General features: G+C 46.2%; 1 protein-coding gene across 6 annotated transcripts in view; it reads left to right on the top strand.

The window, feature by feature from the left end:
• The window catches only part of CCDC149 (coiled-coil domain containing 149), a 100,511-nt gene that overhangs the window by 38,615 nt on the left and 43,008 nt on the right, over positions 1-18,888 (top strand). For all 6 annotated transcript variants that reach the window (XM_036330233.1, XM_036330248.1, XM_036330256.1 and 3 more), the window contains exon 4: positions 11,204-11,311. In XM_036330233.1, the coding sequence (XP_036186126.1) occupies positions 11,204-11,311 (108 nt within the window). The remainder of the gene's footprint in view (positions 1-11,203; positions 11,312-18,888) is intronic.

Raw genomic sequence — 18,888 nt, 5'->3', positions numbered from 1 at the left:
GTTCTACATTTGATTCTTAGAATACGTGAGTGGAGAGGAAGCATAATCAATATTTAATTCAACCCATTCTGAAAGTCCACAGATTAAAAGCTTTATTCGAGGCCCTCTGCTTCAGAGTGGTGGAGCACCAGAAATTAACCTAGGAGTTGTGGCCTAACCCACTGTTCTTTTTTGCGACCAACAATATCTGGCCATACTTTTTTCCTGCTATTTAAAAAATATGTGCTTTTATTAATTTCAGAGAGGGAGGAAGAGGGAGAGATAGAAATATCAATGATGAGAGACAATCATTGATCAGCTGCCTCGAGCACCCCCTTACTGGGATCGAACCTGCAACCCGGGCATGTGCCCTTGACCAGAATCGAACCTAGGACCCTTCAGTCTGCAGGCCAATGCTCTATCCTCTGAGCCAAACTGGCTAGGGCCTTTTTTTCCTGCTTTGTTTGTCTCCTCCTCAGAGGACAGACCAGAACTTTCATGATTGTGGTGCAAGAAACATAGTTGTCAAGGCTTTCTTTTATAACTTAGAATCCTTTTGAAAACAACTCAATTTCCAATGGTAAATCATCCGTTAAAGAAGCTGTGAAGGAGACGTGACAACAGCGATGCACTAATAGCTTCCCGTGCAATATTGAAATGGAAATTTCTTCCTGGTACTCCAGGCAGAACCGTGTGCGGGGCACCCCTTCGCACTGCAGCGAGAGATCACCGAAAGATCTCAGATGCCTCTAAATATTTGTCTTTTGCTAAACAAGCAGCCTCTCCAAAGAAGACAAAAGGGGAATGTAAATGATCTTGGGTTAATCTTCTTAGAAAGTGGGATTTGGGGCAGTCACGGCAGCCCACTCTCCCCACGCAAATTCCTCCTGGAGTGAGTCACCAGATGCATTGTTGTCTTTTCCGGTTGTGATTTTGTGCAGCTATGCCACGGGAGGCTTCCTCTGGGCCTAGGAGGGAGCCTTTGCTTTCTTCCCTTAAAAAGTGATGGCTTATTTAGACGGTGACATACGCCAGGATGACAACCCTGGAGAAATCAGAGCAGAGGGCCCCTGTGGGGTGGGAGGGAGCCTATCAGTTCAGTAGCAAAGTCTTCTTAGTCAATCTTATTTCAGTCCCTGGTGACCGTGAGGCCGAGCAGCTTTGCATCTGAGTCTCGGTTTGATGCTCAGAATCGAAAACTCCCTTCAAAGGTCTCGCGTACTTTGAGATATTCCTTTCATAACACTTTGAACAGTAGGTACGACTTTCCTGTCACACCAGGGAACCTGGGGGAGACATCCAGGGTCCAGCCTGTGGGATATCTCCCAAAACATAACGGCAACTTCCTTCTGAGCCCTAATGCCTCTTGCTGTAAGTCTAAGCCCTTTGAATCCTGACAACAATATTGTAAGGAAGGTGCAAGCACCCCCAATTGGTAGGTGAGGAAATTTAGGCTCAATGCATCCAAAGAACTTGGGAGCTGTTAAGGGAGCCACTAAAGTGGCAGATGCAGAATCATAATGAGCAAGATTAAGCAAATATTTATTTACGTAGCCACCTCCCAAACCCACTGAAGAGTGTTTGCCCCGGGGGCTGGAAATGCATTTGTTGGCAAGTGTGTGTTTTGAGATTATGTCCGAGATCTTTCTATGAGGTGGGAGTAGGCTGCTAAGGGCTCCTTGCCCAGCCAACAGCTATGTATGGAATAATCTCTCGGGTGGTTGTTTTCTGTAAATCAGAAAGCTGTCGCTGTAGCCGAGGTCATCACCTTGGCAGTTGCTGTGAACAGTGGGCCCTTGCTCAGCAGAACAAGTTTCACTCTATTACTATTAACACAGGAGTCGCCGTGCACCAAAGCAGCCGAGTAGAAATTGCAATTAAATTTGCTATCAATCACACCTCTCAAGTAAGCTTGATGTTTCATCAAACTTTTTTTTTTTTTTTTTTTTACATATTCTTGTTTTATGTAGTATGTTCCCTTATTGAAGGTGTGGGGTAAGGGCTCCAGAGTATCAAACTTTTTAGCTCCATGTAGTTGAGCAGCATTTTCTGAATCTGGTCTCTTTCTTTCTCCTGCTCTTTTTTCCTTACTCTTCTTCTTTTTTAAAAATAGTTTTTTACTGATTTCAGAGAGGAAGGGAGCAGGAGAGAGAGAGAGATAGAAACATCAATGATGAGAAAGAATCATTGATTGGCTGTCTCCAGCATGCCCCCCACTGAGGATTGAGCCCGCAACCCTGGGCATGTGCCCTGACTGGGAATCCAACCATGACCTCCTGGTTCATAGGTCGATGCTCTACCACTGAGCCACACCAGCTGGGCTTCTTACTCTTCTTGAGGAAGTGCCTAGGTCAAGGTTTTACTGGTCTCTCTGACTTTTCCCTCACATTTTTTATTTCCCGTTTTGCCATATCAGCAACTTGAGAAGTAAGATACAGGGCTCCCTGGTAATGCATCATCTTTTATTCTACAGTGTAGAGGAACTTTTCTATGGCTATGTTACCTGAAATGCTGTTCATCTAATAAATTAGCAAGATTCAAGATGACTGAAGGGCCTGGGTTAGCGCCAGGTTGGAAGGTTAATCTTAAACTTGTTATCACTTTCTCTTCATGTTTTATATCCTATATCCTCTTAGGTTCCATGAATGGGGGCCTGCAAATTTAACTAGCAGGAGAGTGATTAACCGGAGAAAACATGATTTTATGAATATTTTATGTGGAAGGGAATTTATAGAAAAGGGAAACTCAATGAACTGGCTAGACTTGGGTGGGGGCTTATATGCCATTAGAGGCCCAATGCACAAAAATTTGTGCACTCAGGGGGCGGGGGGGTCCCTCAGCTCAGCCTGTGCCTTCTCGCAGTCTGGGACCCCTCAGGGGATGACCACCTGCTGGCTTAGACCCACTCCCCGGGGGATTGGGCCTAAGCTGGCAATCAGACATCCCGCTGGCACCCCGGGAGCCCTTGGGGGATGTTCACTTGCCAGCGGGGAGCAGGCCTAAGCTGCAGTCTAACATCCTTAGTGCTGCTGAGGAGGCGGGAGAGGCTCCCAGCACCACCACTGTACTGGCAGCCATCAGCCTGGCTTGTGGCTGAGCAGGGCTCCCCCTGTGGGAGCACACTGACCACCAGGGGGCAGCTCCTGCATTGAGCATCTGCTCCCTGGTGGTCAGTGTGTGCCATAGTGACCAGTCATTCCCAGTCGTTCTGCTGTTAGGGTCAGTTTGCATATTACCCTTTTATTATATAGGATAGAGGCCTGGTGCATGGGTGGGGGCCAGCTGGTTTGCCCTGAAGGGTGTCCCGGATCAGGGTGGGGGTCTCACTGCGGTGCCTGGCCAGCCTGGGTGAGGGGCTGATGGCTTTTTGCAGGCTGGTCAAGCCCCCCTCCCCAGTGGGGACCCTTACCCCATGGAAGTTTGACGAGCCTGGGTGAGGGACTGATGGCTGTTTTTAGGCTGGGCACACCCCCTTTAGGGTAGGGGGACCCCACTGGGGTGCCTGGCCAGTCTGGGTGAGGGGCTGAGGGCCGTTTTCAGGCTGGCCAAGCCTCCCCGGCGATGGAAGCTCCCAGCCTCTCCTTTTTTTCTTTTTTTTCCTGGGATTTATTTACCTTCTGTAATTGAAACTTTGTAGCCTGGAGTGGAGCTCAGAGCCAGCCAGGGCTTGGCTTCCTCCATCACCAGGGGCAACCCAAGGCTCCAGCTCCATGGCCACGGCTGGCTTAAAGCTGGTATCTGGGGTTTATTTACCTTCTATAATTGAAACTTTGTCGCTTTGAGTGGAGCTCAGATCCGCTGTGGCCAGGAAGCTTGACTTCCTCCATCACTGGGGCAACCAAGCCTCCTGCTTGCTCCAGCTCTGTGGCTGCTGGCCGCAATCTTGGTTGGGTTAATTTGCATATAGTCACTCTGATTGGCTGGTGGGTGTGGCTTAAGGTGTAGCAAAGGTATGGTCAATTTGCATGTTTGTCTTTTATTAGTTTAGATTCTAACAAAAGGATGGGGTTTGGGCTTCAAGGGATGACAAATTGTGGGAAAGTGACTAGGAAATATATGTGGAAACTAACTTGAGATGAGGGTTATTTTAATTAGGGTTGTTTATGGTGCCCACTCTCAGTCTCGGGTGATAAGAGTCGCTCTTCTTCTGGTACTGGGGCTGATAGGACATGCTCACAAAAGGAAATGTATGCCCTGCTTTCAGGCAAGCAAGGGGAGGAAGGAGAGCTCTCCGTATCTGTTGATTCTCAATTTCTTCAGCTCAAAATAATCTCTACAACATAGTGGCATATTTTTGGAATGACTTATTCTGACCCGCTTGCAACCATATTTTCATTCTGACATCGGGGAGAAGATGGTCTATGCGAATCCGTTTCTCCCGTCTCAGAGATTCAGGGCTGTCTCCTCCAACTCGCATCCTGAAACCCCCTCCTTGGGACCAGTGATGGTTACTCGGTCATTGGAAACAGGAGGCCCTAACAATGATCGTCACTGCCAAGCATGAGGCATCATTTTTCACGAATCTCCCATCGCTTTTTGTAAGTTGAAAGAACGTATTGCATCTAGAGTGTAAACGGTGCTGACACATGTTGCGGCGTTTCTAAGGGAATTGAAACAGAGGTACAGGCAGGGATGTTGTTCTTATCCTCTGCCCTCCTAGGTTCCGTGAATGGGGGCCTGCAAATCTAACTAACAGGAGAGCGATTAACGGAAGAAAAGGCATATGATTTTATGAATATTTCATGCTGGAGTTCACAGGATGCAGTAGGACTTGGGGAGAGTTGGAGAGACTCTCATTGCTCACAGGGCGCATCTGCCCCCGTGGGAACTTCTGCAGCCAAGCAGAGGGAGCACTGGGGTGAGAAGATCACTGGCCTCTCTGGTCCCAGGGCTCTGCCTTCACAACAGCCATCGGGTATCGTCTTAACCTCTGTTCAGAGAGAATTTCTGTGGGCCCCACCTTTCCCGCAGCGGGGGCTGGCCTTGGCAAAGCTTCTGCAGACATCCGTGGTAACTGGGGGTTGAGCTCTTCCTGTGACAAAGGAAGGTATGTCGGAATGGAGAGCTGTGATATCCTCTCAGCCTCAGGCCTCCTGGCTGTATTTTCATCAACTCTCTCTCCCCTCCCTTCTGCATCCCTATTTTAATAGATCAACTTCTAGCCAAAAAGAGGAACTTCAAATATATGCATTCTGCAATATATCCCACCGTATTCAGCATTCCGCTATGATCAGAGCTAAAATGTCAACCGTTCCTGTCGGCCTTGGCTAGATCTGAATATTGAAAGTAGGCTTCTCTTTAAACCTTTTCATGTTCTGCTATTCATGCTCCCACCTGCCCCAGAGGTTTAGAGAAAATAATCTCTCAGCTTTGTTTTCTTTCCCTGTGAAATCCTTCCCAGCATCTGCCACCTTCCCCTGACATTTCCTGCACCCAGAGCTGCTATTCTAAACTGATGGTCACAGAGTCCTTCCTGATAACATGGAGACAACACGCTCTGCATGGCTGATACATTACAAGCAGGCGTCCCGTGCTCGCTGGGTGGGTTGTTACAGTGAATGTGTGTGAGTCACAGGCATTATTTTTGGCCAAAAAAATGGTGTGAACTTTTCTCCTCTATTTTGAGTGCTTTGAAATGTACCACTTCTCTTGTCTTTCTTTCTTCCTGTTCTTTAAGGTGTTAGGCACCGTATCAGAATAGTGGTTGTCTAGTTTTCAGAGTTATTGTTCAGGAGTGGAGGTGGAAGGCCTGATGAATAGGAAAGAATTGTGTGCTGACAAGTACTCCAGCCTGTGAAACGTAGAAGAAAATTACAAGTTACCTTCCCTAACACAGGATACCTCCCCACCCCAGCCTACCCCAGGGGTCAGTTTTAAAGCTGGTGTAGATTTACTGTGAACTCACTTGATTGACTATTGTTTTGCAGCCACTGTAGACGCTACTGATTTTATTTTGGTAGATTTCTTTTGAGCCAGGCTGCAGAGTAAATCATGTTTGACAGTCACATCACTGGGTCTCTGAATCGCTGTTCCCTGAAGCAGCCCTGTTCTCTGCTTTATGTATCATTGGAGGTATATACCAGGTGCCTGCCCTGTTCTGAGGTCTAAACCCTGTGGAGCATCGCTGAGCTCAGCGCTGTTCAAAGTGATGCCCAAGGACCAGTGCCCGGCTCAGGCTGCTGTTGCTGGACAAGCTCAGTGCAGAAATGAAGAGGAAGTGTTCAGAAACTTTGACAGCAATCTGACAGCAGGTTTTTTTTAAAATATATTTTTATTTATTTCAGAGAGGAGGGCAGAGGAAAAGAGAAATAGAAACATGAATGATGAGAGAGAATCATTGATTGGCTGCCTCCTGCCCACCCTACACTGGGGATCGAGCCTGCAGCCCCAGCATGTGCCCTGACTGGGAATCGAACCATGACCTCCTGGTTCATAGGTCGATGCTCAACCACTGAGCCACGCTGGCTGGGCAGACAGCAGGATTTTTGAATCTAACAAACACTTGGAGTCTTGATATCTTAAATTCATTTTCCTAGTAGTTGATTTCTATTATATTTTGTAACAGTGCTTGTTTGTGATGGAGTAGAGGTAGAGAACCAGTCTTTCACCGTGGACATGTGGAGTTGTACTGACTTAGATACTGCGGTGATGCTGGTGGGCGAACATCCACCCCACCTGAGAGTCTCAAGCCATTATCGATTCAAACAGGGAAGGTTAGGGCATTGCAGTTTTGGGGCAATTGTTTGTCTTTTATGAAGTTTTCACTATTACTACTATAAGCATGTCTCTCTGAGCATCTCTTCTGCCGCTGAAGAAAAGGCAGGTGCTGTGAAGGTGGATTTTGCTGTATGTCCTGCAGATGGGGTGCTGAGATGCCTGACCATGTGCTGGTGGCAGTGGGCCCTGGGAGGCTGCCTTCAGCCCTGGGCTCCTCCCCTCCTCTGGCCTGGTTACTGGGCCTGGGGCATGTCCCCCTCTCTGGTGGAAAGGGATTATGCTTGCTAAGCAAACGTCTGGGAAATGTTTTGGAGTTGCATGGAGGAAAAGCAGAGGCTGCCCACCTGTGACAGTTTGTGCTGAGAAAGAAGACCTACAGGAGGAAGGGGTGGAACCAGGAAAAGAACTGGAAAAAAAAATCAAGAACTGAATCCTCTGTCCACTTCATGTAGTCTCTGGGGTGAACTGCTCTCCAAAGTGGAAGTTTTCGATGTGATGGGGAGAGGGAGAGAGGGAAGCCAGTAGCTGGAACTTCCCCCGGGATTACCACAAGGATCTTGCTCACTCTTGCCCCTTTTCCAAGTCTTGGTTGAAAGGTGGCCTTCCCAGTGAGGCCTCTGTGGCTCTTTCTCCTGCACACTCAGTTCCCTTTGCCTGCTCAATTTTTCTCCATAGCGGTAACCATCCAACTACTGGTCATTATATAATATAATATAATGTAATATAATATAATATAATATAATATAATATAATATAATATATCTATATATATAAAAGCCTAAGCGACCAAACGACTGAACGACCCAACAACCGGTCAACTGGTCGCTATGACGTGCACTGACCACCAGGAAGCAGATGCTCAACGCAGGAGCTTCCTTCTGGTAGTCAGTGCACTCCCCAGCCAACCTCTGGTGGCCGACCAACCTTCTGCAGTCCCTCCCCTGCTGGCCAGCCCCAATCGGCCTGATCGGGACTGGGCAAGATGGCCCCTATCGGCCCTGATCACCAGCCAGGCCAAGGGACCCCACCTGTGCACAGGGCCTCTATTATAATATAATTTGTTAAAATGCATGCTTACAAGGGTAAGGGGTTATGTGTATTGCTCACTGCTGAAGGTGCTCAATAAATATTTATTATATAAATAGATAGATGAGTAAGGAACAGTGAAGAACCAGGATCACAAAGGAGCCAACTGTGCCCAAGGAGGCATTTGGCCAGATCTTCCCAGTGGTTCCCAGTGTGGTTGAGCTGGGGCAAGTGGAAGGACATAATCAAGGAAGGCAACCAGCTGTGAACCAGCACCTATCTATGCCAAGCACTGTGGTAGTGTCCTGCCTTCATTGCTCAATTTTAATATCAAGGCCCCACATGAAGTATATATGGTGACTCCTTTTTACAGATGGGGACACTCAAGTGGTTAAGAAACTCACTCAGGGTCACCCAGCTCAGTAAGTGGCAGGACTGGGATCCAACTTAGTCTTTCTGATTCCATTGATATTTCCAAAAATAGCTTGTTGATTACAATGTCCCTTGATTCTCTGTGTTCTTCCCTATAAAGTGGGAGTTAACATTTCTCATCCTTCAACAAATTTTTATCTGCTGAGAACAGAATCTGGGAGGATTGGAATGCAACGATTACAAGAGCTTTGCAAATATGTAGTAAAAACCTGAGATCACATTATTGAGTAACATCCACAAATAAGTGAGTAGAAGCCAGGGATTGGTTAAACCCAGCCCGTGGTGTGGGAAACTGTTTATTGCCTTCACTATCTGATAAGCATAGACAGAGAACTCCCGGAACTGCCCCTCCCCCCCAAGGCTGGGTGCCTTTGAAGCCCTAGCAAAGCTTGGAGCTAGGCGCCATCTCTGTTTGTCCAGACAGTGGTAGCTGAAACTACTCCCCCATTTATTATTATGTAAATCCTGCTGATGGGCTAGTCTGCCTGTTAATGGGGGGGTCACCTGCCTAAGGGCTACTCCAGATCAATAAAAGATTGGAGCAGCCTGAGCATGGGTGGAAGTCCCTCTCCTTGAGTTGGACTTGCCCGCCTGGACCTCCAATATTGCAAAATTATCTCGTGTCTTTTTCTCTCATTTGTTTTGCGGCTCCTCTTTCAGATACCGAACCCTACTCCACACGGGACGTGGAAGGAAACACCCAACACGTGGGGATGAGTGGGCTTTTTCATGCAAGGGCCCATGCCGGTACTGGTTTCAGTGTTGGTCATTGTTGTCATCATTCCAGCTCCCTCCCAGACTGAGATCACAACCTCCAGGCTCAGCATATTGTCTCTTATTAAGAAAAATATTTATGAAATATCTACTAGGTTCTGAGGTAGATCAGTAGATAAAACAAAGTTCCTTGCCCTTCATGTAACTTCCATTTTAGCAGGGAGAAGGAGACAGGAAATAAGTAGTAAGCAATAAACCAGAAAGTAAGCTCAAGTGCTGCCTGGCCGGTGTGGCCCAGTGGTTGAGAGTTGACCCATGAACCAAGAGGTCACTGCTTTGATTTCCGATCAGGCACATGCCCGGGTTGTGAGCTCAATCCTCAGTAGAGGGTGTGCAGGAAGCAACCGATCAATGTTTCTCATTCATGTTTCTCTCTCCTCTCTCTCTCTCTCTCTCTCTCTCTCATCAATAAAAACATGTTTAAAAAAAAGATGACAAGTGCTCTGGAAGAAAAGCAAAAGTAGTGTAAGGAAATGGGCTTGGGAGTTCAGGGCGGAGGTGGGCAGGTTGCAGTATTAGATGAAGTGGCTTAGGTTTACGTGGGCCCCCTTGATCCCATGAACTTTAAACATGGGCCTGGAAAAAGTGAGTGTGTGAGCCAAGAGGTATTCTGGAGGGAGAGCATTCCAGTGAGAGAGAACAGTGCGACAGTGCTGAGCTGGGCTCATGCCTGGTATGTATGGGGAACAGCAAGGAGCTTGGAGGGGAGCTGACTTGGGTGGGGGATACCTTGAGTGTAGAGGATATGGGAGATGAGATAAAGTAAGGAGTCAAGGATGAGCCCAGGTTTAATTTTACATTCTTTCACCTTTATTCTCTTTTGAGTACCTAGCATACCTGAGTATTCTGCAATGTGGTAGCATTGAAGTCTTGGGAGATTTAGCCACTACAGTTACACTAGGGTCCTAATGGCTCTGGACCTGAGCTTTCTTCAGCTATAACATGAAGGGACTGTACGAGGTAATCTTTAAAATGCCTGTGTGATGATTTCTGATCGATTCCTTTCCAGGACTCATATTCTGTTTGCTTGCTTTCTTCCCTCCCTCCTTCCCTCTTTTATTCATTGTGAGTCTTTTTTTTAATATATATTTTTTAATTGATTTCAGCAAGGAAGAGAGAGAGAATAACATAAATGATGAGAGAAAATCATTGCTCAGCTTCCTCCTGCATGCCCCACACTAAGGATTGAGCCTGCAATCCGGGCATGTGCCCTGACCAGAATCTAACCGTGACCTCCTCGTTCATAAGTCAATGCTCAACCACTGAGTCACACCGGCTGGGCCATCATGAGTCTTTAAAACATTAGGTGGAACACAGGCTTCCTATAGCTGAGGAAGCAGAGAACGGAATCTCTGCCTCTCCGTAGCTTGCAGTCTTCTTGCTAATGTTAGATAAGAATGCAATCAGCAAGGTGAGAATTGGAACAAATGACAGCTAGCAAAATGCAAAATAGTACCACAGAACGGGAAGCCACATGAGGCTCAGTGGAATGATAAGTTACAGGCTTAAGTGGATGAAAGCATGCCCATAGCTGGGAGAGCAAACAATTCCAAATCTGGGGAACCTGGAGAAGGGTGGGAACTTGGTAAAAGGCGCCCACACGTCACAGGGAAAGGGCAGTCATGGTGTGAGATGAAGTGGGGTTGAACAACCTCCCACACGGGCTGAGGGGTCTGGGTCTGAGCAGGGTGCAAATCTTAAGGAAGGGATGACGTCATGAAGATGAGACTGGCAGGTGATTGTCCTTATTTGGGAATAAGGTGGGAAAACCAACCCAGGAGACGTGAATTATCTCTGGACCCTGACTTTTGAAACTGTGGCACATGATGTGATCAAAATTCTGGGCATTGAAGTAGCAAAGAAAAGTTCATGAAACAAGATCTATTTGAAAGGGGGGTGGGAGGAACAATCTAAACAAGGAAATGGAACTTTTCCTATATTGTTGACCCAGATTTTAGAATTGAACTCGATATCCACTTGCAAGATGTTTAGTGAAGAGCTCTTCTATTTTTTTTACAACTTTTTTATTACTTACCTGTGAGCTATTCTGGAAACAAAGAACATCCCCAAATGGAGGTTCACGGCCAACTTCATTTCCTCCAGGCAGCGTCGGGGCCTGATGCGCACACTTGCTGCGTTCATACACGCCTTTCCTCTGATGGGCTTTGTGTGGCTCAGCCGGGCTTGCACCCCAGCCTCCTCGAGCCTAATAAAGCGTCACATCTGTCCGTTCCTCCGTTTCTGATTGTATCTCCTAATGTGTTGATATTTCCAGGCTAACCTTGTACAACTATTGAGAGACTCTCAGGACCGAAATAAACACCTGGGAGAAGAAATCAAAGAACTGCAGCAAAGGCTTGGAGAAGTCCAGGGTGACAATAAGGTACCGTGAATATTTAAAGGGAAAGGCTCTGCTGAGTAATTGTGCACCAAAGGTTTACGGACAGCACATCAGGAACGTGTAATGCATTTGCTGAAAAATTTTATCATAGATTTTTACATTTGCAGTGAAAATTCACAGTGGAGTATTTCTTACCTTTATGGCATTCCCTTTGTGTGTGCCTGTGCACGCGTATGTGTGTGTTTCGGGGTTGCTCTAAAATATTGTCCCAACTCATTGTAGAAGTTTCATTATGTTCAGCCTGGTGATGAATAACATTGTGGTTGAGGGCAAAATAAAACCCAAATGCTATACTTTCCCCCTTCTATACAAATAATGGATTTGTGGCTCAGATGATTTGGAATTATTCACATTCCGGTTTGAATTTTAAGTAGTCATCCTACTAATTATGTGCACATAACCAATTTATTTTATTGCTAAATTTGGCAATTTGTATGGAACATTGCTCAAAATCCACCGCTTGGTATTAATCAAACTCCCCTGTTGGCAACGTTAATTATAAAATATGAACTCATAAACTCCCAACTAAATGTGTGCACTCTCTCCCAGCCAAAGCTAGGAACAAAAGTACAATTGAGAAAAGGAAGAAGTGCTGAAGTTTAATTCCGTCCCCATGAACAATTCCCCATTTGCCGAGATAGATTTATTTTTAACTCCTGCCGGAGGCAGCTCTCTCAACAGAGATGACCATTGGAATTTCACTCAAAAAACGACACGGTGGGGAGGGGGTGCTTTCATGGGAAATGGGTTTTAAACACAACCGACTTCCTTGACAGATTGTGGTGATGGGCATAGCTCCTGGGAGTTGTTGGTTATGACAAGGCACCATTTTGAATGTTGTTCACTTTTTTTTTTTGATGCATGGAAGTGTCTGCTGTCCCAAGAACTCTTTCCACAACAGATTTCAGGGTGCTGCTGTCTTGAGGCTCCGCCGGTGGGAAGTCATCTTTACATAGCCTCTTCTCCACTTCATCTGCCTCTAACACTTTTCATACCTCTTAGATTTAGCATGTATTTAAAAATTAGGCTCTCCTAATTCCGGTCTTGAAGTAGGGGGTTGGAAAGAACGCCAAAGAAAGGTTCTAATGAGCCAGGAACAAGCTAATCAAGGCCTCTTTACGCATCATGAAAAGGATTTGAGCTCTGTAACCTAGGTGTTCAGCCAGTAATTAAAGGCCAGCCCTTCTCTGTCACTATCTCAAGTGGTAACAGCAGGGTAAGGCTGTCTAGAGAATAAAACGAGGTGTATGCAGTGGTTTCCTGTAAGCCCACAAAATAGGACAGGAGTTTTGGAGATACTATAAACCCACGAAAGACTGAAACATTTTATAACGTGATGTTTGGATTCATGGTTCTTCTTGACTGACTGGTGTTTTTCTTCTTGAGCTACCCCACCTCCAACTTTCCTAAGTGTGCATCATCTTTTGGTCACTTTTATACCTTTTAGGCAGGAGATATGTTAGGAATTGATGTTAACAACTGATATTTGAAGGAAAGAAAGGGAGGGTGTGTGTGCATGTGTGTGTGTGTGTGTGTGTGTGTGTGAGAGAGAGAGAGAGAGTGTATGTGTATATGTGAATATATGTGTGTGAGTATGTGTGTATACATGTGCAAGTGTGTGTGTGTATGTGCATGAGTATGTGTCAGTGTATGTGAGGTGTGTGTGTGTGTATGTGTATGTGTATGAGTGTGTGTCATTGTATGTGAGGTGTGTGTGTGTATGTGTATGTGCATGAGTGTGTGTCATTGTATGTGAGAGGTGTGTGTGTGTGTGGGGGGGTCTAGGGCTTCTCTTGCTGTGACACAGGCTGAACTTCATGGTTTGCTTATACTCTGGGTCTTTATTCCAGGAGCTGGACACATTTATCAAACGTTGTTTCCCCAGCCAAGGTTTAGAATTTAGGGACTCAAATTCATGGCCTGTGAACTAATTCGCCTGCCAAAATGTGCAGGGAGGATGTTATAATGTTCAACAGACCCTGCATCTTAGTGTCCAGCCTCCCCCCTCAAAAAGGACCAATTGTGGGGAGCCCCAGGGATTTCATTTATTCTCATTGGCATCTAAAGTCCCAGGGCTGGTTTCTTGTCAGGCCCCTGTGAGTCATGGCCATCCTCCCCTTCCTCCCACCCCCAGTCATCAACTTTAAGGCCAGATCACTCATTTGATAAGGACACCAGGCATCTGGAGGAACTCAGCAGCCCCTGTTCAAAGGTGGCTGTGACCGTGTGATGGAGAATTGGTTAATCCTTCATTATTGTCATTTTATTCATCGTGCCTCTCTCTGCTCCAACCTTCTCATGGCTCTCTGGATCCAGTCCCATCTTCTTGCCATCATGCGCTAGACCATCCATTATTTAGCTCTTGCTGATTTTTCCAGCCACATCGCTAACCACTAATCTCCTCATCCTTCCACCCTTCAGCACTAATTCAGCGCCTTTGCTAAGCTGAACTGCTTTGTGCCTCAGGTCTTTGCACCTGTTGTTTGCTTGTCTGGTACACTCTTACCCTTTGCTTCCCTTGCAAACTCCTGCTCATCTTTCAGGTCATAGGTCCAATGCAGCCTTCTCTACCTCTTAGGAGCAGGCCCACAATGCTCTGCTCTCTCCCCTCTGCTTCCACTTGTGTGGTCTCCCCACTCCCACGAGTAACTAAGCTCTTTGCAGGCCAGATTCCTGACTGGTATACTACCCTATCCCTAGGAATTAACATTCTTAGTTCCTAATCAGTAGACATTATTTGATAAATCCTTATGAAGGAATGGAATGGAATAAATGAATGAGTGAATGAATGAAATGAACGAATAAAGGGAGGGAAAAGAAGAGCAAAAACGTTCAAAAAAGGAAAAAGAATACAAGAAAATGAGTGGACTCACTGTCACTCTGGTTGTCAATAGTAACTCTCTTCATGGGGCGAGGAACAGTTTAGAAATTTGGAGAAAGGAGCTAGAAAAGCAAATCATTTGTTTCATCAGAGGAAAACAACAAAACAAGACAAACCCAAGGCGTGAGACCTGGGGAAGGCCCGTGGAGAGCAGAGGGTTTGATGCTGAGCTGTGGTGGACGTGGTGGACGCAGGTAAGGTCCTGCTCATTGGCCAGCTCAAGAGCCGAAGCCTGTTAAAGTCTAGAAGACTTAATGACTGCCGCTGTTAGTCCCAGCTCCCCACTTTCCAAACAGAGGGCTGACGGAATCCTTTTATGAGTGGCCATTAAAGTGGAAGATTTTTATCTCCCAGTTGCCATTTTAACTGATGACCCTCATCCATATTTGGGAAGCCCAGCTTCTGGGTGTTAAGTACATTTAAGAAACAAGGTGATAGGAAATGACTTGCCTTGGATATTTTAAGGTAGACTAATTTTCCCATTTGTTCAGCTAGAGCCTGTAACCCCATGTGCCATAAAGCATTTTCAAACAGCCTCTTGAAAGATTTGTTGCCACCCTGGCTTACAAACAGCTTAGCACTCCTGTGGGGTTGGGGGCAGGGTTCTGGGACAATGGGGTCCTGTGACCAAACACCCGCTGCCGTTCCTCTGAACAGTGCCCAAGAATTTCCTGGGGCTCCCAGGTGGACATACACCCCCAATCCAAACCAGATGAAAGGTGCAAGATGGGAAATCTACTATATACCCTCCCCTGCCTTGATAATTCTAGTTCTGAAAGATTAACGATGAAAGAGGAGGCCTGTGGGGCTAGGAAGACACCCCATCATGCCCCCTCCCCTCCCCACCAAATCACCCTGGGAAACTTGGTGTGTCAGTCTATAAGGAATAAGGACCAATTCATGATGTGGAAAGACCCAGCGGCCCATGCGGGGCCTCAGGTCTGAAAGCAACCCACTGAGGAATGGCTGCTCCCCTTCCTGCCCTAGGGTCTGCCGGCTTCCTGGTCTGGGCATTAGGAAAAGTGCAGGATCAGGGGAAGAGGACCTGGAGGAAGAAGGAGGATTCTGAGAATGTAAGGATTAGTAAGAGTCCATCAACAAAGCTAGCAGAACACATCTGAATCGCCAATATCCAAAGGTGAGCGGGTCGGCCAGCTGGGTCTCTGAAAGAGGAAGCCTGGCTGGTTTCTCTTTGCTAATTTCCACAGTGTAACTACTGATGCCATGACAAATGTCAGGCTCCCCAAGTGACATCACCGACCTTGGAGTTGGAAAGATTGGCCACTCCAGAAAGAGCCAGCTCCAGCCTGCCCCTGGTTCTGCCAAGTGGCGTAGTGTAGGACAGCAGGTCTTTGAATAGTGTTTCGTTCAACTTCATTTTATTATAAAATTAATGAGAAAAAAATTGATTCCTGGCTGGGGCCACTGTCCACATGGAGTTTGCATGTTCTCACCATGCCTACATGGGTTTTCTCTGGGCACTCAGTTTCCTCCTACATCCCAAAGATGTACACATGAGAGTCTACACTGTCCCAGTGGGTATGGGGGAGTGATGTACCCTGAGATGGAAGGGCATCCTGTCCAGGTGAGTCCTGTCTTGCACTCTGAGCAGCCAGGATAGGCTCCAGCCACCTTGACCCTGAACTGGAATCAGTGGGCTGGAAAAGAACTATCTTCACTTGTTTCTATTAATCTTGCTTAAATGTATGTGTAGTTCATGTTTATTTCAATACTTTGGGTCTTTATTTAGAAATTTGGTGATGTTTCTGTGACCAGAAATAGGCTGTAGGAACTTGACTCTTGTTTATATCCATTAATCTATGATAAAATTAGTTTCGCTATACGTCGTTTCGCTTAAAGTCAGTGTCCAGGAACCTATTGATGACCTTGAGGACTCACTCTATGGTGCAATAGGTCCATCTTTGGAAATGTTTAGAGACAGGTTTATGTTCTAGCTCTGTCAGTTATAGTCTCTGTGGCCTTGGGAAAGTTAGTATTCTCTCAAGGCCTCAGTTTCCTCATCTGTAAAAAGGGAATAGTAATACCTCTGATGGAATCGTTGTCAGTTTTCATCATTCACTCATGAACACAGAATTGGGGCCTTGTTATGTGTTGATTCATGCTCTAAGGTTTAAGGAAACATAAGGAATAACAAAGACAAGGTACTCGTTCTCACAGAGCTTATGTTCTAGTTGGGAAGACAGACAGTAAGAAAATAAAATAGACAAGTGAGGTCATTAGACAGTGGTTAGTGCTGGGGAAAAAGAGAAAGCGAGAAAATGTTAACGATTGTGTGTGTGTGTGTGTGTGTGTGTGTGTGTGTGTGTGTGTGTTTGCATGCAATATTAAGTGTTTGTAAAGTGTGTAGCATAGTGCCTGGCACCCAATAAGCACTCCACAAGGGTAAACATTGCTGGTGTGTTTAGCACGACACAGACCCAGATCAGCTTAGAATCCTCTTGATTTCCACCAGAAATCTTTCCAGGTCTTCCTTCCCATGGATCAACTGTTTCCAGTGGACTGGGTGTGCGCCTTCCCACGGAGACAGAGACGGGGACAAGAAGCCCGGCAGATGACCCCCCAGAACTCAGCCCTCCTCATCACCACTCCCAACTTTGCCAGCACCAGCTTTACTGCTTTGGGGCAGAGTTCTGGAAGCTTCCTTGCATTTTGTGTGCCCCTAGTGCAGGGGTTCTCAACCGGTGGGTTGCAACCCCTTTGGCAGTCAAACGACCCTTTCACAGGGGTCGCCTAAGACCAGCCTGCATATCAGATATTTACATTATGATTCATAACAGTAGCAACATTACAGTTATGAAGTAGCAACGAAAATAATTTTATGGTTGGGTCACAACATGAGGAACTGTATTTAAAGGGCCAGAAGGTTGAGAACCACTGCCCTAGTGGAATAAGCACCTAATAGATACGCCAGGAGCCGCAACTCATGTTCCCGTGGAGACAGCCAGCATCTGGTCTTCGTGTTCATTGGCTTTTGTTTTTCTTCATTTGCAGAGTCTGGCACCTTAGTGCAGAAGAACCATAGGGCGGTGTGAGGTTTTCCAAAGCAAGAAGGTTCAGGGGGCAGCGCTCCTGACGGGCACATGTATTTGCACTTCCTGAGCCCCGCTGCCAGCTTAAATGGAGCTCTTTGTGACATTCCATAAACCCCAGGTTTCGCCCTTAATAATGAGCTTTATGTTGCCCCAGCTGACGTCTTTCAGTGCCTCTGTTTTATCTGGTGTTGGCACCATAAAACAATGGAGCCCTTCTGTGACCGTACCTCTACTGACGTGGGACTTTGAATAGATCCAGTGAGGAAACCAATTAAGTCAAAGCCACGAGCCAGTAAAGACAGACCAGTGAGCATGCAGGTGACTAATTAAAGTAGACTTCACTAAAAAAAAAAAGAAAAGAAAAAGAGCTCGGCTGTGGATGTTTGTCACGGTCCAGGACGAGGGGCCAGGGAGCTCTTTGTAAACAGTTTCTCTTGATGCTTAAAGCTCAGAGTTGTCCCGTCCTGTGGAAACCCCAATGAAGAGGGTGCTCTATTGGAAAGCTCTCACCTCAGGGCATTACAGAAATTACAGAGAACTGAAATGAGGGATAAGAGCCCTTCACTCGCTCCAGCCACATCGTATCTCACTCGAACTGGGATCTTGACTGTGAACTACAGGTAGTACTCAGCTGGGTCAGCGAGCAACTGGACTGGTTCAGCATCCCCTAATGTTTTATTGGCAAATGAGTTATTTGCATTTGGTCTCAGAGACCATCTTTGAGCCTGCCCTGGCTTATGTGAACTTGTAGCCTGGATGGCCCATGAGACCAATACAGCACAGTTTTGGACTTTAATCCCTTAGACCATATGTTGTAATTACACTTCTTAGTAGAGAACTGGTTCTGAAAGAGATCTCTGCCCAAGACTGATCTTATAGTAACCATGCCCAAAGTCTACTAAAGTAAAGAGAAATTGAAGCAGCTTTCACACTATTTGGTGGGATACTAAAGATTGTGGCTCTGGGAGCAGTGTGTATTGAATTGTCTGAAGGTCGTACAGGACCTTCCTAGCTGTGTGATCTTGTGTCAGTTGCTTGACTTCTCTGTGCCTTAGTTGTTTTCATTGGTACAGTGGAGATAATAGTAGTACTTGCCTTATGGCAGGCGGTTCAGTTCATTTCAACACATCTTTATTGGGAACTTGACTATACGCTTTGGGGATAGGACAGTAGTGAGTCCCTGCTTTCATAGGGCTTCCATTCTAGTGGGGACTGATGGACAGTAAGCAAATAAATATTGATATCATTTGTTGGGACTGACCAGCAGATCCTGAGTGATGGATGAATGATTACCCTGACACACATTTCTGTGGAAGAGAGGGCTAAGGGACCGCCTGGCTAAAGGAACCAGACAGATCCGTTCACCTGCCTCCTTAGGCTTTTATTGTAGTAACAGCTTGAACTAAAATTAATTATTAGATACTAATAGCAGGGTAAGCATCCTTGAGAGGACACATGCGTCTGTAGTGTCTTTAAGCAAGGATGTTTTGAAGTCTAAATATAAAGATTCCAATAAAACACCCGGGGGCTCAGACTTGTTTGGAAAAATCAAGGCATGGCCTCCCACCTTCAGCAAGGTCCCCCGAGAGGCCCCCAACCTTTTGGAGATTCCCCCATACAGACTT

Source organism: Myotis myotis, unplaced genomic scaffold (genome assembly GCF_014108235.1).
Source record: "Myotis myotis isolate mMyoMyo1 unplaced genomic scaffold, mMyoMyo1.p scaffold_m19_p_1, whole genome shotgun sequence".
Classification (NCBI taxonomy): Eukaryota; Metazoa; Chordata; class Mammalia; order Chiroptera; family Vespertilionidae; genus Myotis; species Myotis myotis.
This window is presented reverse-complemented; position numbering and strand designations above follow the sequence as displayed.